Raw genomic sequence first — 27,165 nt, 5'->3', positions numbered from 1 at the left:
ATGTGCCAGACACATATTTGCAGATTTTTCTTCACTTTAGAATAATGAGGATGATGATGATGTTGGTGGTTACCCCACTTTCTACTTCCTAGTCATTCTAGGTTAAGAACAAAATGATGAACAAATACAGTCCACTGTTCTCTCTGTTTAGAATGTCTTCCTCCTAGACTTTCATATGGCCTACGCCTCATCTTTGAGATGGAGATTAAATGGCAGTCTCAGAAAGATCTACTCTGACCACAGAATTCCACTGCCACTACCACACCCATGCTAATTATAAAGTTCTTCAATTTTCTCTAACCAAACATTCTCTGTTTTGTTTTTAAGAAAAAGTTTTAGTGACTTATAATTTTTTTCTATTTGTTATTCTCTTCCTACTACTACAGCATAATCCCTCATCTTGGATATTCAGAGTCTCATTGCCTAACACAGTTAGTGCTCAGAAAGAAATTACTCCAGGTCAAAACATTGAAAATCTCATCAGGAAAGTCTAACTTTCCAAACTGCTATATTTCTATGGAAAATCTGCAGTTGTAGCCTGCTGAAAGTTACCATCCCCTTACCCAAAATTAGAAATCCACATGCCTGTTCCTACTCCCCGTTCTTGTGCTAACAATACTGCTCTCACATAAATGCTACTTTGATCATTTCATCTTACATTCGTATACAGACTTTCCAGTTTACAAAATCTTTTCACATTTGTTACAACATTATTTCATCACATGTACCTAAGAGGTAGATATGAGCACTATTTTTATTAACAAGGTTACTGGTATTTGATTAGGTTAAATGATTTTTTCCAAGTTCCCATAGATAGTAAGTGACAGAACCAAAATACAGACTTATTTTTTGACATCCACTCATTGTTGTTACCACTACGCAGCTGCTGCTTCTAAGTGGTAAGGCCATTCCTATCTCTTTCACATCCACAGCTGTGACCTTGGAATACATCATTATTATTTGATACTTATGTGGCTGCAAACATGGCTGCCACAAAGGGACTCAAAGATTTCTATTTGTGAAAAGAATGCCTGCTTATTAAAATACTACTCAACCAAATTGTTGTTATTACAGTTTTACAGGTGTCCTATTTCTCATGTTTATCCAATTCCTGAAATGTTCTTTCAGATATATACTGGATAATCAAAATATACCAATACTTTCAAGTCCCAGGCATGATCTTTTCAAGTTCCAAGTTGAGCAAGACTAAGACTACAGTTTAAACTCTTTCTCCCTGAATCCAGTTAGAGCTTTTGTATATCTAGATATACATAGAATCATACATTTGCCCATAAATGAACGCAGAGAAATTATTTAGTTTTTAGACAAATTTAACTTCAGAACTCAAATAGATTCCTGGTGCCTTCTAAGCCTTATTTTCTTTTGCACTATTCTACACTGGCTTCAAAATTAATACTGCAAATCAGCAGAATTGCACTATGCAACTGTTATCCACTTGGCACATGATTAAAAAGTACGTTCTGATAAATGCCAGAAAATAATTTCATATAGACACATGCAGAGGTGAGAAAATAAAGTCAAATCATCTTTCTATGTTTTAAGATTACTCATTACTTAAATTTTAAAATAACATCAACAACAATACACATACCTCAGAATCAGAAGGTGATTTTATATCTTCGTTTTGTCCTGATTCTGATGTGGGCATCTTATCTACAAAATGTTATTCACAGACACATATATGAGAACATTTATTACTGTAAAGTGTAAAAACATATACAAATCTATTTCCATTTATGAATATTTCAAAAATAAGAGTTAATAGCAAAAATAGAAATTCAAAATTGAAGCAGGTTCAGAAAAAAGAATTGATAGTATGAGAAAAGACAGCAGAAAGTATTTTTTTAAGTAGATATTGTTATTTGGTCTACAAAATTGTTTTCTAAATAATAGCATTTAAGCATAGAAAAATTTTCAGAGATATTCACTAAATTACCACTTTTATTATTTTGGCATAAAAAAATAAAATCATCTTTACTTTTTTGATCTTGTGGAGCTTGTTCAATAATGCCAATATCATTTTCTTGTTGTCCAGTTACTGTCTTTGTTGCTCCCTCCTATTACAAAAAACCAAAAAGCAACAAGAAAAAAATCTTCAGAAAAAAATTGTATTTATTCACTCACTCACTCAATTTGTCAGACAAAACAAAACAAAAACATCCATTGTATCTATCAAATCACAGGCACTAACCTAGTAGAAGCAGAAAATACACACAGAAGATAAATTCTAGTTTACATTCAAGAAATGGTAGAGATATGTGAAAACAAATAATAACAGAAAAACATAACTCACCAGTTCTACAACTTAAGTCAATAAAATACATAAGGGCATAAAGGAGAGAAAAATCAGTTTCACCTGAAAAGCACAGAAAATGCTGCCATAATGGGGCCATATTTGGAAGGACAGGCAAAGTGCAGAGTCAGGATACAAAGACTCTAGGTGCAACAGCATGTGCAAAATAATAAGGCATGAAACAACGTGGCAACTGAGGGATGCCAAAGTGATGTGGTAAAACTGGAACACAGTCAGAGCAAATGAGTTAAAGAGACAAAAAATGGGACCAAACCATGTAAGATATGTGTCACGCTAGAATGTGAACTTAACCCTTCAGGTAATGGGTATCCGCTCAATATGCAGATGAGTTACATCATTACAAATATATTTTAGAAAGGTGACCCTTCCAGTGATGTAAAGATAGATGAACATGGGGAGATGGGGCAAAGCTAGAAAGGAGTACTTCAAAATTATAGGTAGAGAGTTAATTACGGTAATAAGATATGGAAAATTATAAGAAGGTAGATAATACAAATTTTGGTGTGTGACTGGCTTGGTGACCTGGAGGAAGGTTGAAGTGCAGGATGTGGGGGACGGTTAAAATGGAGGTTGAAGTGCTTGAGCATTTCATGGCTACTTCCTAGGTGTTATTTACTAGGATGGGGAAACCAGATGACTGAGTAGATTACAAAGAGTCAGAAAAGAGGCAGGAAAATATTAAAAAAAAAGATGCTTTCAGTTCGAGACCTCTAAGATTTGAGGCATCCAAGGGGCTTGGAAGAAAGATCTGGATAAATACATTTCGAGTATGAGTAGATAATCTACATGAGGAAAATTACATAGTGATAAGGAAATAAATATTTATAAGATAGACTAAATGGGTAGAATTAAGCAACACAAATCTACACAGACTGTTGTAATTTTGAAAATGAAATTAAAGGAGAGAGAAAAACGTGGGATTAAGTTTCTCAGTCATATATTTCCAAATTTGTTTCAAGAATATAATTTTATTTATATATGAAATATTTATTTCTGAAATATTATTGCAATATGCATCTTTGAATTGAATGAAAACATTTAATTCTAAAACAAGATTCTGCAAAATGACCTATATAAAAACCTTGAAATTTTTAATTGTAGAAGAGAAATGCTTACCCATAGAATTACGAGGCATTTATAAGTACTACTATAAAGTGAGATGGAAATGTGAAACCCTGCTTTAAAATTCACATGCTTTTCTTATGTTCCTGTAAACAATATAATACTAGCTCAAATTGCCTACTTACACCATATAGGATGGTAGTTTAAAATTGGAGAAAAGATCTCACATAAAGAAAATTAAGCAATAATTATTCAAGTTCAAGATTTAATAGTTTTTATGTATATCTATGATTGTCAAGCAGAATTCAGTATTCACAGGAGAAGTGAAGAAAGAAACTAAAAAATTCAAATCAACAGGATTCCTGAGTTTTAGAAATAAACAAATGTATGTGCAAGGTTTAATAATTATGAAGACTAAAGTTAATAAGGCTTCCTGGAAATAATATAAAATATCCCCATTGCAAGAGATATTTTAAGAGTAAAAACAATTCTTCCGATGTTAAGTTTGTATACTCTGTTAACAATCTTCCCTCACATATGATTCTATGATAATAGGCACTTTACTTTTAAAAAATCCAAAAATATTGAATACATTCATTTGTTGTGTATATATAATACCACTACATACATACTATGAACAAAAGATATCAGAATATTTTTAGAGATTAATAATTTCTACATTTATTTCTTTGAGAGTGTTCTAGTTTAAAAGTGATTTTAAAAAAGTGATTAAAAATTTAAGAGACACAGAATAAGAACATTGTTCATATGATCAGAAAATGTAATTTTAATAACAAGCTTAAATAAAATGCTTATTTATTTATACTCTATTATCAAAAATATTCAAAACAGCTACCACGGTTACATCAAAGAGTAAGATAAATTAGTTAAATAACCTAAGAATATGTCAAACATTAAATTAGAAATCTTAAACCAGAAACCAAAGAGTCAAAAATTGATAATTCACAATAAGGCTGACAAGGCCTAAAACAGATTTCACTTTGCATTCTACATTAATATGACTAAATTAAATATAAAACGTAAAGTTAATAAAAGAAGTGAGAATTAAATTTTCGTTCCTTGTTTATAATTTTTTTTTTTTTTTTTTTTTTTGAGACACAGTCTGGCTCTGTTGCCCAGGCTGGAGTGCAGTGATGCAATCTTGGCTTACTGCAAGCTCCACCGCCCGGGTTCACGCCATTCTCCTGCCTCAACCTCCCGAGTAGCTGAGACTACAGGTGCCCACCACCACGCCCGGCTAATTTTTTTCTATTTTTTAGTGGAGACAGGGTTTCACCATGTTAGCCAGGATGGTCTCGATCTCCTGACCTCATTATCTGTCTGCCTTGGCCTCCCAAAGTGCTGGGATTACAGGTGTGAGCCACCGCGCCCGGCCATTTATAAATTTTTTGTTGACACAGTATAAATGTACATGTTTTGGGGGTACATATTATCACTTAATACATTCACATAATCAAAACAGAATAATTGAGATATTAATCACCATAAGTATTTATCTTTCCTATATATTAGAAACATTCAAATTATTCTCTACCAGGTATTTTAAAGAGTACAATAAATTGCTCTTACCTATAGTTATCCTTATATTTTCTTTCAGCCTTTTATTCAAATCAGCTACAAGTCACTCAAAAACACCTGAGCCGTAATTTATTACCTGGCTATGTTTTCTAATTTTTTATTTTAAATCATTTATATAATATCTTTTATTCTAGAGCATTCCTGCTCTCATTTAAACAACTTTTTTGTTCTTTTTTTAATAATAATCTGTGTCATCTTGACTCTCTCATGGAGTCTCTATGTTTATCTTACCCTTCTTCAATGAATTATTTCATTTCACCCCGTTCATGTAATTTATTATTATAGAAATATGGTGGTATCCATTAATGAATGATTTCATTTCACCCCTTCATATAATTTATTATTATAGAAATATGATGGTATCCATTAGATTATTATTGTTCTTTTTTCTTTTTCTTTTTCTTTTTTTTTTTGAGATGGAGTCTCGTTCTGTCTCCCAGGCTAGAGTGGTGCAATCTCTGCTCACTGCAAGCTCCGCCTCCTGGACTCACGCCATTCTCCTGCCTCAGCCTCCTGAGTAGCTGGGACTACAGGCGCCCGCCACCACACCTGGTTAATTGTTTGTATTTTTAGTAGAGACGGGGTTTCACCATGTTAGCCAGGATGGTCTCGATCTCCTGACCTCGTGATCTACCCACCTGGGCTTCCCAAGTCCTAGGATTACAGGCGTCAGCCACCGCACTCGGCCCCTAGATTATTTTTTTAACCAAAATAACCTAGGACAAAAATTTACCCTTACAAAGTTTATAATATTATAGAAATAATTAAAATTTAAAAAGTTAAATTACATGTTATATTTTGGAATATCTCTTCACAGTTGTATTAATTACCTCTTGTGTGGAAAAATGTGAGACTTTAGTTTTTAATAGTACCTTATTTAACTGGGTTTGCATTGAAATGGTATGGGTTGTTTCTATTCTGTGTGGCAAAAAGCTAAGTATAAATAATTGTATAAATTCTGCTTCTTCCAAGAAACAGAGAAAGAAAGAGTAAATCATGGGGAAGGCAATGATTGATTAATGAAAATCCTGTATAGCAACTAAATAGAAACCTGTAAATAAATATGCTGACAATGGAGACAGTGATGCCCTCTCAAAAGCAGACACTGAAAAAATGTATTCTGTGAGAAAAAAAGTCTGGGGTAAATCATTTTTAAAAAGGTGAAAGAGGGAGAAACAAACAAGAGACCTTACCAATCAAGTATAGCTTCAGTCATGAAAGAAAATGAAAAACAACTACTATAAGACATGTGATGAAATACATAAAATACAGACTTTTGTTCATAACATATTCCTATAATGCTGATCAGTATTTACACTATAATTAGTTATTTTGTTAATACCTGTGTAATAAAGATTTAAATTTTATTATTATATAAGAAGACACCAAATTAAACATGGTCGTCAGCCAATACCTAAAAGCGAGAATTTTCTTACTACAGAGAGAGAAAAAATTTAAAAAGGAATGTTTCATAAACTTTTCACCTGAAGAAAGTATTGGTAATAAGAATTTTAGAGTAATGTATTCCTTAAAAATATATGTTTAATAGAACATGACTTTCGGCCGGGCTCAGTGGCTCACGCTGTAATCCCAGCACTTTGGGAGGCCCAGGAGGACAAATCATGAGGTCAAGAGATTGAGACCATCCTGGTCAACAGGGTAAAATCCTGTCTTTACTAAAATTACAAAAATAAAGTGGGCGTGGTGGCACGTGCCTGTAGTACCAGCTACACAGGAGGCTAAGGCAGGAGAACTGCTCGAACCTGGAAGGTGGAGGAGGAAGTGAGCCGAGATCGTGCCACTGCACTCTAGCCTGCATGACAGAGGGAGACCCCGTTTCAAAAAAAAAAAAAAAGAGCATGAGTTGAGACTAAATTCATTAAATTTTTTTTTTAAAATCTAAACTCCACTAGGAGGATACTGGAAAATACAGCGTAACCTTCTTTCTTATTTACTACATGTCACTGATTGTCTTCTTATTTAAGACATATTTTCTCAAGATAACTTACATGAATTTATGCATTCTAAATATTAAAAGACAATATAAATTTAAACCATATTTTAGAAATGAATTAGAATTAATTTTAAGATATATTATGCATATTATCTTACTTGTAACATTCCATAACATAAAAATTCATTTGTCTGCTTATTTATTCACATTGAAAACCTCTTAAAATGCTTTTTATAGGCAAGACTGTATTCTGGGTACACAAGGATGCACGCAAGTATGTTTTCTAACTTGCAGTATCTCATAGTGATGCAAGAGCTTCAAAACAATTATGTAAACAACTGAATACAAAATCTTCTGAAATTTAAAATTTTCAAATGTGATCATAGATCCTAGAACAATACGTTTAAAAACTGCAATTTAAAAATTCTGAAATTAAAATCTTGCCATATGCTTATTAAGAGTCTCTAATTCCAGAACTGGTTGTTTAATTGGGGTAAAACCTGCGTTCTTCATTTAGATGAAGACTTTAAAGTATACTTTTAATTAAGTAACTTAGAAAACACACTGGCATCCGTTAATAATACAGATTCTGAGAAAGAGAATTTACATTTCTAAATTTCTACTATTATTTTTTAAATTAGAGATAAGGTCTCATTATGTTGCCCACACTGGTCTCAAACTCCTGGGCTCAAGCAATCCTCCTGCATCAGCCTCCTTGGTAGCTGGAACTACAGGCATGCACCACCATGCCCAAATAAATTTTCACAACTTCTAATATTATTTTGGTGTATTTAAAGAACCAAGAAGAGAAACTGAGACAAAGCTCTCTCCTATAAACTACGTGATATCAAAATAATAAGTGCAAAAAAACCTATATGCTATGTGGCACAGTTTTGGAACTGAACAGTATCAGAGAGATTCCTTGATTACTATAATAAGTAATGTGATCCATTAAAGACAAATTTAAGCATGAGGTTTTTTTTTTAAGTTACAATAGGATAATTTTAACACTCACAGTAAGTACACTTATCCAAATAAAAATTTACCAGATTTTATATATTCTTTACTGTGGAAAAGTTTTTTCTAATATAATGTTCCTGTCACTATATATTTTCCAGCCCATTCCTTTTTTGGGCCCTCACAACCTCAAAGTATTTACCAAACATTTGTTATTTACTAAAGTAAAAAAAAAGTTTAAATCAACTACTCATATTTTATATAAAATGTTCTTATCTGACCAACTTTATATTGCCAACATGAAATAATGATACTTACAGCACTGCAAAACATGAAAAGTAAATACTATACAGAACTAGATTCCAACTGAGAAAATCAACTTCACAAAAGACCATTTTACCTTGGTAGCAAGATTAAAGTCTTCCTCAAGTTTTGTAGACTGTGAATTTTCAATAGTCTGTTTGCCAAAATGACTTTAGAGAAAAAAGATGTAACATAAATGAGCAAATTCACATATTTTAAAAATAAAATCTGCTAGTATATATCTTGGTGCTCACTTTAAAAAATGAAAACAAAAAGCAAAATCTGGGAAAAGATCAGTCCTCTGTATATTAAATCATGTTTCTTGGTAAAATTAAAATATGCCCTCTGTTTTTAAAAAATATCTTAGTTACATATTTTTGACTCTTCCTCCCCAACCTATAACATTCAATGAACACTCACTCTTAGCTTCATAAAAAATAGTGACAGCCAATATAATTGGCATACCCTGAATATAATTTGTCCTCACAAACTGTCCTCAATGATGAACTAGAAATCTACTTAATAACTGACATAACTTTTGATATCTAAACCGGAACAAACTTGATAACCTAAAATGAGGAAGAAAGACACAGTTACTGTATCCCTTTTCCATTATCTATCTCTGATTCAAAGACTAATCTGTGTCACAGGAAAATGACATTCTTTGTTTCTCAGCAAAAAAAACCACTTAAGAATGCCCTGTTGCTTCCCTTCACCCTAAAACACTAGAGAGGGTGCCCTGAAATATTTGAAATGTTGAAAAGCTGAACCTACAAATGTCAAATCACAAATGTATATTTCTTATTAGAAATATTTTTCTCAACAAAAAGTGAAACTGTAAAAATAATAAAATCTAACTACTTATTTTATACTTGTCCTTCCCTGTTCAGGGCTACATCAACTAGCAAAACCTTAAAAATCTTTGTACTTATTCCCAAGGAGAGAGACTGCTAGAAAAACTGAGTCCTGATAATTGGATTTCTCTAAGTACCATATATACACAGAGAGAAAGATCTGGAAGTGGGAGCCACTATATATAGTGAAAGTGTCTCTCACTTCCACATCTTTCTTCTGCAGGGCTTCATGGCAGTCTCCAACCTTTAAATATTCAGCTCATCAAAGCACAGATTACTGAAAAGATAAATTCAATGACCAGCCAAGAAGCTCTGTATTTACCTGTTTCTGGAAAACAACTAAATGGAGTATCAGTCAGTCATTCACCTCCCCCATAAGCATGTTACCAAAAACCCAACTGAAGCTCCCTGACTTATTTGCCAGCCAATCTTACCCCTGCTTTACATGTACATGGGTAGGACATTAGAGGCTTGGAAAAAGAGGCAAAGGGGAGGGGACAGTTGCCCTGGGCCACAGATCTGTGTAATTCAGCAACCTTCAATCTCCTAGCATTCAAGGGGCTCTAAGCCTCTCCAGTGAGATTTGGGGTGAAAGAACAGAATAGCACATTTCTATCTGATCGAAGAGACTTTTTTTTTTTTTTTTTTTTTTTTTTTTTTTTTTACCCTTTCAACAGAAATCTTGAAGTTTGTCCATTCCTCCAATTAAACAAGCAAAAAAGCAGTGACCTATTCAGGACTTCTTTTGCACCATATTTAATATGCCTTTCAAGATAACTCCCAATATCTACTGTGTTTGTTCTAATTTATCTTCATCAAACTTGTCATAAGATCCAACATTCTGATCTCTTTGGTAAAACCCTTACTCCTACCAATCCTGGGATTATTTCTCTTCAGACTTGACCTTTCCCTGATAATTCCCTTGTTACCTACTTCCACTGGGTTCTCCAGCTAATTCCATTCTTATCCTTTTCAATTTGTTTAATTAGACCCATTTCCTCTTCCTTTCTATTATTCAAACACTCACTTACATGGTGATATAAAAACAAGAGTAATGGGCTTTGAAATGAGTTTAAATATTACTTGTTACCTCCTATATTTAAATAGGTCACTTTGAGTTTCAGACTCTCCATCTGAACAACCATTTTTCCAGGATATTAAATACAGGTTTAAATATGAAAGTATTTTGATTAGTCTCCAAGAGTCCTTAAAATCCTAAAATTCCATGTACTTTTAATTTTGCCTATAGAAAAATGGGGCTGGTAGAAAGCAATAAAATAATAGAAGAAAAGAACACCAAGGAAAGCAGAGAAGAAAGTAATTAGGAAAAGATCATAGAAAAGTCATGGAAGAAGAAAAAAAGGCTCTAGCAAAAAAAAAGAAGAGTTCATGCAACTAGGCAGGGTACTGCTTTGAAGAAAAACTAAGCTGGGAAGTCAGTAAACTGAGAAATCTATGAGAAATAGCCTCTAAATATGATTAACATATTTCTACGTAGATATTCTCCAATAAGAGTAAAATAATTCATCTATAGGACTTACCTGGTCTTGCTTATGAAACAAAAACCTATGTCTTGTCACCACAGCTAAGTCAGATCTGCTCTAAAAACTTTGATGATAAAAACAAGGTACTGGTATACCTCTTTAACTCTTAAACATGTTAGAACAAAGTCTTGGATTAACCAATGTTCTAAGGGAAATCTCTAAAAAGAGTTAACATATGACAAAATGTGACTTTGTGAATCCATCCCATCTGAACCTGGACCTTGATCCTAATGATGCACAGGTATCCATCAATCTGTGCTGAGGGGCAAGAGAAGGGATTTGGGAGCAAGGTAGGCTGATGGCAAACTCAAGGGTCAGTTACTTTTTAGCTATGAAATCATAGACCAATTAATCAACCTCTCTGAACCACATTTGACTGACTAATACAAAGTAGGTGATAGTAGCACAGATGTTTACAAAGCTGTGTGATGACTATGTGAGATGATAAATATTAAGCACATAATATGTTGTCTAGCCCAGAGTAGAATACTCAACAGATAGTGATTTCTTTCCTCTATATGTTCTGAGTTAAAATATACGTTTTAAAAAACCATAAAGTCTTACCTGAATATAGACTCTAGAGAACTCACATGCACTATTAAAGAGAAAAAGTAAAATACATTAAATCAACAAATATAGATAGAAAATACAGAATATTAAAAACATAAGAGGGCATGATGCCACATGCCTGTAATCCCAGCTACTTGGGAAGGTGAGGCAGGAGGATCACCGGAGGAGCCCAGGAGTCTGAAAGTAGCCTGGGAGACATCATGATACTTTAACTTAATTTAAAAGAATCATGCACACTTTCATGCATGATCCAGATATTGTATAAAAAAGCATAATACTCAGATGCTTTGTGATAAAGACTGAGATAATTTGATATACAGCATTCCTTTGGGACAATACATTAAGACTATAGTAAAATTATTATTAAGTATACTACTGGTAGAAAATTGATGCATTAAGAACTATTATTTGCCCTCCTTTATAGTTCTCAAATGAGAGGAAAAATCGAATTTAGCACAATTTGATATCTAAAAGTGAACTACAGTGTACAATAGCCATAATACAAACAGAATTCTATAAGACTGACAGAAAATTGTATTATTAGCAGAATTAGTATAAGTGGACAGTGTCAACCTTAGAAAGTATAATTTCTAGACAAATGAACTCGGAGCAGTTAGAACAGAGGATACAGTAGTCTCTCTTGATCTGCTCTACTTATAGAAAGAAACACACACACATGATTTCCCTCTGCTCTCACACCACAAACATCAAAACAGAAGACTTCTGCGACCAAATGTTTGGAGGATTTTCTCCACCAACAAGTAGGCAATCAATTCTGTAGCAGAAACCAGCTGGTTGTCCTCTATTCAATTCCAACACTATCTGTCTAGAAATAGTCTCAGATTCCACAGGTTGAAGGCTCAGTCTCACAAGACTGCCCTCCCATACCAATTGCAAATCTGTGTCTCTGAAACTTCTAACCAGCTGATTTCAAGTTGGGGTTCTCAAGACTCCCTCTTTGGGTTTGATTAACATGCTAGAGTGCCCCAAAGATGAAGGGAAACACATTTACCAGTTTATTATAAAGGGTATCACAAAGGAGACACATGAATAGATGCATATGGCAAGTTATGGGGGAAGGGGCATGGAGCTTCCATGCCCTCCCAGGGCACATCAGCCTCCAAACACTTCCATACATTCAGCTTTCTGGAAGGTCTCTGATCCCAGTCATTCTGGGTTCTTAAGAAAGCTTTATTACATAGGCATGAATGAAAAAATCTGCGGCCATTGGTAATTGACCTTATCTTCAGCTCCTGTCACCTCCTAGGAGGTTTAGGGGTGGGGCTGAAAGTCCCAACACTCTAATCATGCCTTGTTCTTTTTTGTGACAAGCTCCTTTCCTGAAGCTATCTAGGGACTGTCAGTTATCACTCAATTATTAGCATACAAAGACATCACTTTGGAGATTCTAAACATTTTATGAGTTGTATGCCACAAAACAGTGTGGAAGACCAAACATATACTTCACAATATAATATTGAAGGTTTGGATTTCTGTGACTTCAGCTACTTGTGGCCAACTGTAGTCCAAAATATTAAATGGGGGATTCCAGAAATATACAAGTCATAAGTCTTAAATAGTGTGTCATTCTAAGGAATATGATGAAATATTAAGACACGCTGTTCCATCTCACCCAGGTCATGAATCATCCCTTTGTATATGCTATCTGCCCATTAGTCATCAAAATGGTCTGTTCCTGAATCCCAACCATCAACACTATCATGGCTCAATGATCCAGGGTCACATGAAGCAGATGATCCTCCTTCTGATGTGTAGTCAGATAGCCAGAAATAATTAGTAACCTAACACCACATGACAACAACTCCTACCTCATTCTCCTGACTTCATCTCATCACATAGGCATTATATCATCTCACAATTATCATATGAGTGAGAAGGGTGAGTACAATACAAGACACTTTGAGAGACCACATTCACTTAACTTTGATTATAATATATTGTTATTGTTTTATTTTATTATGAGTTATTGTTAATCTCTTTCTGTGCCTAATTTATGAATTAAACTTTATCAGAAATATTCATGTATAGAAAAAATATGAATGTATAAGGTTCCATACTATCCACAGTTTCAGACATTCACTGGGTGTCTTAGAAAATATCCCCTGTGGATAAGGGTGAATTACTGTACTGTGCATGTGTGTATGTGTGTGTGTGTGAGAGAGAGAGAGAGAGACAGAGAGAGAGAGAGAGACAACACAGATCTCCACTCTCCACAAGAAACACATAAAAAAACAGCACTTTTCCTCACACATGACCCTTAGCTTTTGACAATTCTGGAAAAATGCTGGCACATGTACTCTCCAGTCTAGACAATTTTCCAGACCCTGTGTATGTTGGCTGCTTCAGTTACAAAAAGTTAGGTAGGATCATGGGAAATTTCTTCTTGGACACCAGAAACATTAACCACATCAATAGTACACTTAAGAACTCTAAAAGAATTCTTTTGAACAGATTACCACTGAAAAACTTGTAAGTTAAATCCAATTGACTTTTCAGTAATCTCATGAAATTCTCACATTTAAAAGAAATTTGCAACATCACTTTCTCTGACTGCTCTCCTACTTTTCATTAGCCACTGCTCAGTCACCTTTACCAAGTCCTTTGACTCTGTAAAATGTTGATAGTCCCAGGGTTTTGTCAATGGCTTTCTTCTTATTCTACATCTTCTGCATAATGGATAAGCTCATTGAGATCTATGGCTTTGCCTAATAATTGTAATAAAATTATTCTAGGCCTGCATCTCCAACCATAGTACTATCTCCAGCTACAAACACCTATAATCCAATTACTTATTGAAAATATCCCACATAAATGTTTCATTAAACTCAATATGTAAAGAAAACTTTGGTCTGTTCCATGACTGTTTGCACTTCTCTGTTGACCTGACAGTTTCCTACTCCTTCCCCATGAGCATTGTAAATACTAATACACAATGTGGAAACTTATGAATGACCTGAGATTTTTTTCTGTCCCCTAGCTTTTTAAACTCAATAATCAGTAAATCATATTAACTGTACCTATTTTCTGCCTTTGCTTAATCTTTCCATTGCCACTGGAAATACAAACTTATTTTATATTTATATTTCCTAGTCAGAAATGGCCCCTTAACTGATGGCTTTCACAGGGAAAAAGAAATCCTACTTGTCAGGGATCAGAAAAAGTGATTAGAAAAATATTTATAAAGATAATTACAGGAAATAGACACAAACCTTCTTGGAAGGCCGTGGTTAGAGGTTTGCACAACTTCAGTAAATGATTTGGCTGAAAGCAGCCTAATCCTCTTTACTGTGAGTGGACAGCAATGGAGCAAATAACTAGGGAACGTGGAGGAGTTTATCTAAATAGCTTGTTTACTCATATGGTCCTAAGACCAAACTTTGATCATCCGAGGGTGCATGATTGCTTTGTACTGGGGGGGTCAGCAGTGTTAATTACCCTCTAGTGGTGTTGACTCAAGACCTTTGTCTCAAGGAATTCATGGTTATGGAATTCCAAATTCAGCTTACCAAATGGTTTTTAGACAAAGTTTTATTGGAATACAGTCATGCCTATTTCCTCACACATTATCTATGACTGTTTTCATCCTACAATGGTAGAGTTGAAAAGCTGTGATAGGGACCACATCACCTAACATATTTCCTATTTGGCCCTTTACAGGAAAGGTTTGCCAATCTCTGGTTTATACTATGACCAGAATGCCCTGATACTTAATCTAATCTTGTGACTCCCCTACTCAAACATTTCCAATGCATCTCTGCAGAAAATATTGCTGGCTTCCTATACATAGCCATTATTTATTCTTTCTTGCTACAGAAACACAAGTATATTCATATATTTATTATTCCATTACCCCCATCTCATCTACAAAATGAGAAACCATTATTCTAAGCTAATCACAGTAAAAACATTTGCATTTCTAGTGACTGGTTTACAAATGAGTATGTGTACTAGGGAGGCTGAGGCAGGAGAATTGCTTGAGTGCAGGAGGCGGAGGTGGTAGTGAGCCGAGATCATGCCATTGCACTCCAGCCTGGGCGACAGAGTGAGACTGTCTCCAAAAACATAAATACTTAAAATGCATTCCTGTGTTTTAAATATTTAACTATTTAAATCAGGTTAAAGCAAAAAGCAAACATGCAAAACTAAAATGTAAGACCGTTTCATCATTAAGGATACGTTTATCATTTGACATCCATGAAGTGTATATCTGGTTTTAAAAAGCAAATTTAACTTCTGATCTCAGCATCCCTAAAGTTCACATTTCATGCAGAGGGTCCAACAAACTCAAATCATACTTTGGGAAGTCACCATTTTCACTCATGTTTAGAAGTGTACCCTGGATCATTTCAGATCTAACATGTTGTAATACCATAGCTCCAATAATCTGTGGGTCACAGTTCGAATTGTTAGTGGAATGTATGATTGCACAAGGAAATACTTTAAGTATTTTAGTTTTAATTTCTAATAACTAAAAAAATAGATAAAACTAACTTAAAGACTCTGAAATCTGCATGTTTTCATTTTTATTTATTATTAATCAGCATGAAATTGTGTAATTAACTATGGTGCAGTCATACAATGGAGTTTTATAAAGAACCTAATATTAAAAAACACAGTTAATTGTGTCCATTATGGATGTCTCTAAAAATTATAATGCTGATCAAAAAAGAACATTGCTGAACATTACACTGTACAACCACGTACGCATTGCAAGTTGAAAAAAAACTACATATTAAATATGACCACGTACACGTGTTGTAAAATGTTTAAACATGCATAAGAATAGTTTTCAAAACTGGTTTAGAATACTTGTTACTTCTAGGCAATAAATGGTAGTTGTGTAAAAAGACTCTAAAGCCAAATGCTTCAGAATCACAGTTATATGAAAAAGTGTGTTTATCAAATATTCATAAAGAAATGATTAATTATTTTCCTCATCTTTACAAGGTAAAGGTACCACACACAAAAACAGACACACACAGGCACCCACACAGACACACACACACAAAGAGTTCAGTAATCAGAGTTACTGATTTTCTTAGGATTCTCAAAGTGACAACACTGAAATGAGGTAATTAATGTTAAAACACAATTGTTATATCAGTAAAATAAATGTTCCCCAAAGTAAACTGTGAAATTTGAATTAAGCTTAGAAGAACTAAAAAAAAAAAAAAAAAAAAAAAAAGTGGAGTTTCAAAATTCACCTTCTTAAATCTTTAATACAAATTCAAAATAGAAAACATTACAGTTTCAGGATACAAAAGTAGAAACAACTGAGATTAAGGCAACATTTTTAAAAAAATACTATTGAAAATTACTGTTCTTGTAATATCAGTTTTTCAAACATAAATATCAGTATTGCCATTATTTAGATCAAATCTTTTCATCAAAGTTGAAAAAAATAAAGCATTAGGGATAGAAAGACTATCAAAATATCCAATATTGAAATACACATCTTTTCATAGTTAAATTGAAAAATTTACCCGGTCTCAACGTTTGTTCATTCTTCCATTCGAAGGCTTCATTTGGAACAGAGTTTTGCATGTCAACAGCAGGCTAAATGGGTTCGGAAGCAAAATGATTAATAAAGAATGTATACTTCACAAAATACGTAGTTAATAAGTCATTCAAAATGAAATTATAAAATTCAATACCTTAAAGTCAGAGGGCTTTTCAGGAAACTCTAAAAAGCAAAAGAGATTTATTATCAATCATAGGTAAATATGACAAAACCAACCACAAATGAATGCAATGACAGTATCTAATTGAGTCCTCTTGCTCAGCTTTGAGAATGATTCCTTTAGGTTTAGGGGGCTTTTCTTTTGGTTTCTTTCTTTAGGATACTCACATGACAGAAATACACTGAAGAAAATATAAATATAGGTTTCACAGATCATGCAGTTAAGACTTCAAAAGCGAGATTGTGTTTCACGTGTAAAAAGGGTTGATATAAGAAAATAAATGTCAAAGCTGAACATGGAGTGCTACACCATATACTAAATGAAACACATTAGAATCATTTATATTATTCTATTCATCATGTTCTTTAATGTGGCCTATCTTTGGAAAGGTATATAGTTACGATGAGAGTTCAGTTGAATTTAGAATTGACATTTCATCAGTGAAGTGCCATGAATTGATCAGCTTGGATAAATACTTAGGTCATTATACTAAATATAAACATTCATTGTTTTCCATAACCATATGGTGTAATCATATGCCTACATTTCTGTATCCTCTAGTGTATCCATGTGAATGCTTCTTGATCCATTCATGCAAGAAGATGTATAAAACTCATCATGGAAATAATTTACAATAAGCTTTCAATATTGATATATTTATATATAAATTAACTGCAAGAGATATATTAAACATAAATAACTTTTATATTGTTAAGTCACCACAGTATTTATTTTAAAAAGCAATCTTATTATTCAAGTATAAATTCAGCGTATTTTTAGTTCCTACAAATTGTCTGATTTTGTGTATTGTTAGTCTATAATAAATTTTTGTGGAATGGCAATGGCAATTTTATTAAAACAACTCTTTCTTTTTTTTTTTTTTTTTTGAGACAGAATCTCGCTTTGTCACCCAGGCTGGAGTGCAGTGGCGCCATCTCAGCTCACTGCAAGCTCCAGCTCCCGGGTTCAGGCTATTCTCCTGCCTCAGCCTCCCAAGTAGCTGGAACTACAGGCACCTGCCATCACGCCTGGCTAATTTTTTGTATTTTTAGTAGACATGGGGTTTCACCATATTAGCCAGGATGGTCTCGATTTGCTGACCTCGTGATCCACCCACCTCACCCTCCCAAAGTGCTGGGATTACAAGCATAAGCCACCGCACCTGGCCAAAACAACTCATTTTCTTAAAAATAAAGCCAATGTTCTTACTTTCAAATATATTTCATTTGAATAGATAACATCAACTAAATATATATTTGTCATGAGTGATTGTAATAGCGAAACCTAGTGAAACCAAGATATTCTAAGAAGTGAGGAAAGTCAGAAAATAAGGAAGAGAAAAGGAGTATAAAAGGGAATGAAGACTAAGGAAGACAGAGAGAGTACAGGGAGTTCATGAAGGAACAAGAAGTAGAGCTATAATTTTCTGACAAGTTTTGGTACTGGAGGATCATTTTATATTCTTGCCATCTTTCTAACCATGATCTATCGTTTCTTTAAAAAGTATTTTATTTTGCCACCTCCATTATATAAACCTGCTTCTTATTCCTTCATGAACTCCCTGTACTCTCTCTGTCTTCCTTAGTCTTCATTCCCTTTTTACTCCTTTTCTCTTACTTATTTCCAGACTTTCCTCACTTCTTAGAGTATCTTGGTTTCAAAAAATAATTCAGTTCATTTTGTGTACTCTATATATATCCTGTTGCCAAAACCTGAAAATATGTACAACTTATCATCATTTTACTCATCTCTTTTCAATGTTATGTATTTAGTAGGTAATTTTATCTGGCTATGAGCGTATATCTTTCTTCATGCATTTAGACAAACATATGGTTAAATGACTTTTCAAATAAAAAATGGTTCTTACCTTCTACTTCTCTATTTACATGCTTCATTACACTTTGATCAATAGACTCAGGTATATACACTTGAACCTTTGTAGAACTCTCAAAGAGACTCTGTTAAAAGTAATATCAATAGATAATTTTGAATTTAAAATCGAAAGAAGCATCAAAATTCCTAATTAAAATATTTTTTAAATTCAATTTCTGATTTCAAAGGCAATTTGATTTAAGAATAGGCACATATTGAAAATCACAACATTTTGATAGAAAACCTCACACATGCTATCTAGATCAAAGTTTATCTGTTATCTTCATGTGGCTATTGACTTGGTTACTGAGCATGAAAAATAAGCAACATTCACAAAACTTTTCACTCATCTGCATATTTCAAAAAGTAGCTCACTTAAAAATATCTTACTTTATCTTCCTCACCAAAAACCAAGAAGGCACATCAAACAAAGTACAACACTTGCTACCTGAAATAACGCACGTTGGGGTTCAATCAGGCTGGTGGGAAAAATATTAGATAGAGATAGTTACATAAATAGACACAAATCTTCTTGAAAGGCCGAGAAGTTTGTATAACTTTGGCAATATATATGGTTGAAGGCAACTTGATCTTTACCTTTAAACAAATTAAAGTAGTCATAAAGGAAGGCAGAGTAGTTTACCTAGCTAGCTTGTTTACTCATATAATCTTAAGACTAACTTTTGATGTACCACAGGTGCTTAAGGGCTTTTTACTGGGGAAGTCCACAATGTTAATTACCCTCTAATGGTGTTGACTCAAGCTTTTGTTAATTAATCTTACTGAATAATTGTGAGTCTGACTAGCTGATCAGGGCCATAGTGGCAACTGTTTACAGAACTCAGCAGGGAGTCTGTAAGCCACTTGGACACCCTCAGCTGGACTGACAGAGCAGAATATCTGTGTGTCAATGTACTTTATTCATCTGTCGCCGGGTCAGAGGTCTGCAAGGGACAGACTCCCTGCGTCGGTGCCCCCTTCAGAGGAGTGCTGCCGCAAATACATACTGTATTAAACATTGAAAATACTCATGATTATAGAATTATTTAGTGTTAAAAATGATGCATGGCATGAAGACAATGTTAATAAGTCATATAAAGTATACTCAGAGCATTGTAGAAGTTGCTTTATTTAGGTAAATGGGGAGTTAAAATAATCAAAATGTTTTTGATAAAATGTCTGCTGATAGAAAAAGTACTTGAATAAAATGAAAAAGTACTAAGGAAAACTTATATTTATCTTATGTTTAAATGACAGCAGACAAGTATTAGAAAGTCTTTTTTTGTCTACGGACAAATCGACTTGTCTATTGACATCTCATTTCTGTTACCACTGTGCAGCAGGGGCTTGGATCTAAGAGGTCAGTCACTTCCTGTGTCTTTCCACAGTTGTGACCTTGGACTACATCATTATTATTTGGTACTTATGTTGCATAAGCATGGCTACCACAAACAGACTCAAAGAGGTCTATTTGTAAAAATAATTTCTACTTTTTAAAACACTCAAACAAATTGTTATTATAGTCCCACTGGTTTCCTATTCTTTATGCATTGTTTTCTCCTGAAATGTTCCTTCAGGTCTATACTGGACAATACAGATATGTCAATAATTTCAAATCCAAAGCATTATCTTTTATGTTTCAAGTTGTATAAAGCCACAGCTTAAACTGGTTTTCTATGAATCCAATTAGAACTTTTGTATGTCTAGATATGCCGCCGAATCATATATTTGCCCAAAGGTAGACTCAGAGTAATTCTTTAGCTTTTGGTCAAATTTCACCTCAGAACTCATGTGAATTACTTGTGAATTCTAAGCCTTATTTTTGACACTATACTACACAGTTGTCTGAAACTAATTCTGAAAATTATCAGAATTTCACTACCAAGCAGTAATCTACTTAGCACATAGATATTTAAGTATTTCTTTTTTTGGAGACAAAGTCTCACTTTGTCACCCAGACTGGAGTACAATGGCCCGATCTGAGTGCAATGGCACGATCTCAGCTCACTGCAACCTCCATCTCCCAGGTTCAAGTGATTCTCCTGCCTCAGCTTCCCAAGTAGCTGGGATTAGAGGTGTGTGCCACCACACCCAACTAATTTTGTATTTTTAGTATAGACAGGGCTTCACCATATTAGCCAGGCTAGTCTCGAACTCCTGACCTCAGGTGATCCTCCCAACTCGGGCCTCCCAAAGTGCTGGGATTACAGGCATGAGTCATCACGCCCAGCCAAGTATGTTTTTAGAAAAATCAGAATTTCTTCTGAGCATATGCAGTGGTAAGAAAACCAAGTCAAAGCCTCTGACTTTATATTTTCACGTCACTCAGTATTAATATTTTTAGAGAATAATAACATCAATAATACACAGTACCCCAGAATCACAAGAATTTTCTTCATCTTCCTCTTGTTTGGATTCTTTTGGGAACCTCTGATCTATAAAAGGTTAATCACAGACACATTCATGAGAACATTTCTTATTATAAAATTTTAAAACATATACAAATCTATTTTCATTCATGAATCTGTGGACTTTCCTCTGTAGCCTGTATATTCTATCGGTGGATAACCACCACCACTTCTATAGTCAATTGGTTAGAGTTGCGATCTTAAAATCTAAAAACCAACTTTATACTCATTAGAATGCAAATAAAATAAAAATTTGATTAGTTTGTATTAATTATTTCTTCACAAAAGAAGTCATATCCTCTTCTCCCGTGAAACACACTATGTCAGATATTTGCTATTCACTCAGGTAACTTTAATTACCTATCATCTCTCATTACTTTCTAAGTTTTTATTTTTTACTATTACTTAGTTTTATTGACTAAGCAATCTTTATTACATAGTTCTTCAAAAAAATTATTTATCAATAAATAAGAGTCTGCAAAATACTAACTTTTTGATATTAACAAAATATATATCCAACCCTTTTAAATTTCAATATGCCACGACAGTATATTTGGTGTGTATATGTTTTAGATAAATAAGCTTAAAGAACTTGTACTGCATATAAATTAAAAACTGCTTTAATTACAATGAGATAGTCTTTCCTTAATGCAACAATATCTTCAGAATCAACTTGTGCCTCCTTGGAGAAACATTACAAATTTATAGGAAAAATGATTGCCTTAAGTGACCTAAATTTCCCACATTTCATAGAATTAAATCAAGGTCCATGCAAGGCCCAAGGAATACTGAGCACCATGAGGCAGAAAACGAATATATAACAGAAATATTCTAAACACATCTGAAGTGAATTCACTCAAATTTCCTAGTTAGACATAGCCCCTTAACTGATGGCTTTCACAGGGAAAAAGAAACTCTACCAATTACTATTGTATTTTTTAAGTTAAAAAATTCAGTAAAAGAAATCAAAGTAAAATAATGGCAAAGAAAGACCTACATGTTTAAATGTGTAAATTGAGCTTCTGAACTTGATTCTTTTTACCCTGAATGGGTCAAACTTTCATAATAGATTGATACTAGGCCACAGATCGGTGACCAAAAAAAAAAAAAAAAAAAAAAAAAGACTATAGCATGAACTACTACAAAAGCTTCATCTTTAAATCCTTTTATGTAATTACCCTCCATCTTTCTTCTATATGAAGGGCCAGCAAACTATAGGCCACAGGCCAAATTCAGCTTATCAAACAGTTTTCTATACAAAGTTTTACTGGAGTACAATCTTGCCTATTTGCTCATACATTATCTATGACTGCTTTCACCCTACAATACAGACTTCGATAGCTGTTATAGAGACCACATGGCCTAGCATATTTTTTTTTTTGGAGATGGAATATTGCTCTGTCACCCAGGCTAGAGTGTAGTGGTGCGATCTCAGCTCCCTGAAACCTCTGCCTCCTGGGCTCAAGTGATTCTCCTGCCTCAGCCTCCCAAGTAGCTGGGATTACAGGCGCACACCACCATGCCTGGCTACTTTTTGTATTTTTAGTAGAGACGGTGTTTCAACATGTTGGCCAGGCTGTTCTCGAACTCCTGACTTCATGATCCACGTGCCTCAGCCTCCCAAAGTGCTGGGATTACAGGCTTGAACCACCGTGCCCAGCAGCCTAACATATTCCCTATCTGGCACTTTACAGGAAAAGTTTGCCAATCTCTGCCTTATACCATATCCAGTATGCCCTGATACTCAACTCTAATCTTGTGACTCCCCTGCTCAAACTTTTTCAATGAATCCCTACAGAAAACATTGCTGGCTTCCTATGCATAGACATTATTTATTCTTTCTTGCAGCAGAAACACAAGTTTCTTTAGATATTCAGTATTCCATTACCCCAATCCCATCTCAAAAAGAGAAATCATTATTCTAAGCTAATCACAGTAATTACATTTGCTTTCCTAGTGACTGGTTTAGATATAAGTATGTGGTATGATCCAGCCAATAAAATGTTACAGGAAGATTACTGCAAGCTTCCAAGTTTTCTCCCTCTTTAAAAGAAACGTGAACAAAAGCAACCCTTCCAGATTTTAAATATTGTCTTGAGAGAGCATGATTACTGGAGCTGTTGCTAATTAACCAACCAAAAGTGGGATCCCAGCTGGGCACAGTGGCTCACACCTGAATTCCCAGCACTTTTGGAGGCCAAGGCAGGCATATCAGCAGGTCACAAGTTTGAGTCTGGCCAATATAGTGAAACCCCATCTCTACTAAAAATACAAAAAAATTATCCAGGTGTAGTGGCAGGCACCTGTAATCCTAGCTACTTGGGAGGCTGAGGCAGGATTATCGCATGAAACCAGGAGGCGGAGGTTGTAGTCAGTCGAGATTGCTTGCGCCATTGCACTCCAGCTCAGGCGACAGTTTGAGACTCTGTCTCACAACAACAACAACAAAAAAACAGAAAGTGAGATCCTATGATATCCCTGTACCACCAAAACAACTTTAGTTCCTATGGTTTTAGCCATTGTTCGTTAGTTCATCTAGTATTTATAGCCAGAAAAACTGTGAGAATTTTTCCAGGGCCTACAGAATAAGAGCTACTTAATTCCTCTACTATTAAAAAGTGTAGCCTGAGCTTGCCTTATTTAGATATTCAAGTCATGGGCATATACCCAGTAATGGGATGGCTGGGTCATATGGTACTTCTAGTTCTAGATCCTTGAGGAATCACCATACTGTTTTCCATAATAGTTGAACTAGTTTACAATCCCACCAACAGTGTAAAAGTATTCCTATTTCTCCACATCCTCTCCAGCATCTGTTGTTTCCTGACTTTTTAATGACTGCCATTCTAACTGGTGTGAGATGGTATCTCATTGTGGTTTTGATTTGCATTTCTCTGATAGCCAGTGATGACGAGCATTCACCCAAAGGATTATAAATCATGCTGCTATAAAGACACATGCACACGTATGTTCATTGCGGCACTATTCACAATTGCAAAGACTTGGAATCAACCCAAATGTCCATTAGTGACAGACTGGATTAAGAAAATGTGGCACATATACACCATGGAATACTATGCAGCCATAAAAAAGAATGAGTTTGTGTCCTTTGTAGGGACATGGGTGCAGCTGGAAATCATCATTCTCAGCAAACTATCGCAAGAACAGAAAACCAAACACCTCAGGTTCTCACTCATAGGTGGGAACTGAACAATGAGATCACTTGGACTCAGGAAGGGGAACATCACACACGGGCATATTATGGGGAGGGGGGGAGGGATTGCATTGGGAGTTATACCTGATGTAAATGACGGGTTGATGGGTGCTGACGAGTTGATGGGTGCAGCACACCAACATGGCACAAGTATACATATGTAACAAACCTGCACGTTATGCACATGTACCCTAGAACTTAAAGTATAATAATAATAATAAAAAAGATATTCAAGTCATTCCCAACTACTCCCACATCACACTTTTTTCATTAGGGAACCCGAAGTGCCAATAAACCTTACAAAGTTCGCTCAAGCATCTTACCATTGGTACTTGCTTTTGTAGATGTTTCTTTTGTAGGACATGCAATCATCTTAGATGTTCCTTTTTCCAAAACTTTAGTTTTATTAGATGTTACTACTGCCACGCGTTCAGTCTTTACAGGTCTTGGTTTTTTCTCCCATGCCATCTTCCTAAGTCTTCCTGTTACTGGACATATAAATTGCCCATATGTTTCTTTTGCAGGCCTCGTAATTTTTCTAGGTGTTTCCTCTGCTAACTGTTCCAACTTTCCAGATGTCGCTTTCCCCAAACATTGAATTTTGTCAGGTGTTCCCTCCACCAAGGGTGCAGCCTCATCAGGTGCAGACTCATCAGGTGTTTTTTCCACCAAGCTTTCAGCTGTGTCAGGTGTTCCCTCCACCAAGGGTGCGGCCTCGTCAGGTGTTTTTTCCACCAAGTTTTCAGCTGTGTCAGGTGTTCTTTCTGCCAAAGGTGCACCTTCTTCAGGTGTTCCTGCAGATGTTCCTGCTGCCAAACACACAATCTGGTTATACTAGATTCTTCTACTAAATATCATCCTCCTGACTCTTCACCTGGCAAACTTCTACCCCTTCTGTATGCTTTCCTGAAATATTACCAAACTTTTCTTTTTTTTTTTTTTTTTGAGATAGAGTCTCGCTCAGTCACCCAGGCTGGAGGGCAGTGGTGTGATCTCAGCTCAATGCAATGGCTTGCGCCATTGCACTCCAGCTCAGGCGACAGTTTGAGACTCTGTCTCACAACAACAACAACAAAAAAACAGAAAGTGAGATCCTATGATATCCCAGTACCACCAAAACAACTTTAGTTCCTATGGTTTTAGCCATTGTTCGTTAGTTCATCTAGTATTTATAGCCAGAAAAACTGTGAGAATTTTTCCAGGGCCTACAGAATAAGAGCTACTTAATTCCTCTACTATTAAAAAGTGTAGCCTAAGCTTGCCTTATTTAGATATTCAAGTCATGGGCATATACCCAGTAATGGGATGGCTGGGTCATATGGTACTTCTAGTTCTAGATCCTTGAGGAATCACCATACTGTTTTCCATAATAGTTGAACTAGTTTACAATCCCACCAACAGTGTAAAAGTATTCCTATTTCTCCACATCCTCTCCAGCATCTGTTGTTTCCTGACTTTTTAATGACTGCCATTCTAACTGGTGTGAGATGGTATCTCATTGTGGTTTTGATTTGCATTTCTCTGATAGCCAGTGATGACGAGCATTCACCCAAAGGATTATAAATCATGCTGCTATAAAGACACATGCACACGTATGTTCATTGCGGCACTATTCACAATTGCAAAGACTTGGAATCAACCCAAATGTCCATTAGTGACAGACTGGATTAAGAAAATGTGGCACATATACACCATGGAATACTATGCAGCCATAAAAAAGAATGAGTTTGTGTCCTTTGTAGGGACATGGGTGCAGCTGGAAATCATCATTCTCAGCAAACTATCGCAAGAACAGAAAACCAAACACCTCAGGTTCTCACTCATAGGTGGGAACTGAACAATGAGATCACTTGGACTCAGGAAGGGGAACATCACACACGGGCATATTATGGGGAGGGGGGGAGGGATTGCATTGGGAGTTATACCTGATGTAAATGACGGGTTGATGGGTGCTGACGAGTTGATGGGTGCAGCACACCAACATGGCACAAGTATACATATGTAACAAACCTGCACGTTATGCACATGTACCCTAGAACTTAAAGTATAATAATAATAATAAAAAAGATATTCAAGTCATTCCCAACTACTCCCACATCACACTTTTTTCATTAGGGAACCCGAAGTGCCAATAAACCTTACAAAGTTCGCTCAAGCATCTTACCATTGGTACTTGCTTTTGTAGATGTTTCTTTTGTAGGACATGCAATCATCTTAGATGTTCCTTTTTCCAAAACTTTAGTTTTATTAGATGTTACTACTGCCACGCGTTCAGTCTTTACAGGTCTTGGTTTTTTCTCCCATGCCATCTTCCTAAGTCTTCCTGTTACTGGACATATAAATTGCCCATATGTTTCTTTTGCAGGCCTCGTAATTTTTCTAGGTGTTTCCTCTGCTAACTGTTCCAACTTTCCAGATGTCGCTTTCCCCAAACATTGAATTTTGTCAGGTGTTCCCTCCACCAAGGGTGCAGCCTCATCAGGTGCAGACTCATCAGGTGTTTTTTCCACCAAGCTTTCAGCTGTGTCAGGTGTTCCCTCCACCAAGGGTGCGGCCTCGTCAGGTGTTTTTTCCACCAAGTTTTCAGCTGTGTCAGGTGTTCTTTCTGCCAAAGGTGCACCTTCTTCAGGTGTTCCTGCAGATGTTCCTGCTGCCAAACACACAATCTGGTTATACTAGATTCTTCTACTAAATATCATCCTCCTGACTCTTCACCTGGCAAACTTCTACCCCTTCTGTATGCTTTCCTGAAATATTACCAAACTTTTCTTTTTTTTTTTTTTTTTTGAGA

General features: G+C 35.2%; 1 protein-coding gene and 2 long non-coding RNA genes across 3 annotated transcripts in view; 1 reads left to right on the top strand and 2 right to left on the bottom strand.

Annotated features, from left to right (window-relative positions):
• LOC103215795 (uncharacterized) overlaps positions 1-27,165 on the bottom strand; it is a 126,496-nt gene that overhangs the window by 81,499 nt on the left and 17,832 nt on the right. The window contains 6 exon segments of the mRNA XM_073014106.1: positions 16,683-16,755; positions 16,854-16,882; positions 18,748-18,838; positions 21,126-21,187; positions 24,698-25,183; positions 26,539-27,024. Of these exon segments, the coding sequence (XP_072870207.1) occupies positions 16,683-16,755; positions 16,854-16,882; positions 18,748-18,838; positions 21,126-21,187; positions 24,698-25,183; positions 26,539-27,024 (1,227 nt within the window).
• The window catches only part of LOC140711203 (uncharacterized), a 53,771-nt gene that overhangs the window by 20,903 nt on the left and 5,703 nt on the right, over positions 1-27,165 (top strand). The gene's annotated exons all lie outside the window — the stretch shown is intronic.
• LOC140711205 (uncharacterized) lies at positions 1,613-8,382 on the bottom strand. Its single transcript, XR_012092366.1, has 3 exons — positions 8,308-8,382; positions 2,000-2,078; positions 1,613-1,674 (listed from the first exon to the last, which is right to left on the bottom strand). It is a non-coding gene; the product is annotated as an uncharacterized lncRNA (long non-coding RNA).

The sequence above is a fragment of the Chlorocebus sabaeus genome, unplaced genomic scaffold, assembly GCF_047675955.1.
Source record: "Chlorocebus sabaeus isolate Y175 unplaced genomic scaffold, mChlSab1.0.hap1 unalloc_scaffold_285, whole genome shotgun sequence".
NCBI classification, from domain to species: Eukaryota; Metazoa; Chordata; class Mammalia; order Primates; family Cercopithecidae; genus Chlorocebus; species Chlorocebus sabaeus.
Note: the sequence above shows the minus strand (reverse complement) of the source record. Positions and strands in the feature narration are given on the sequence as shown.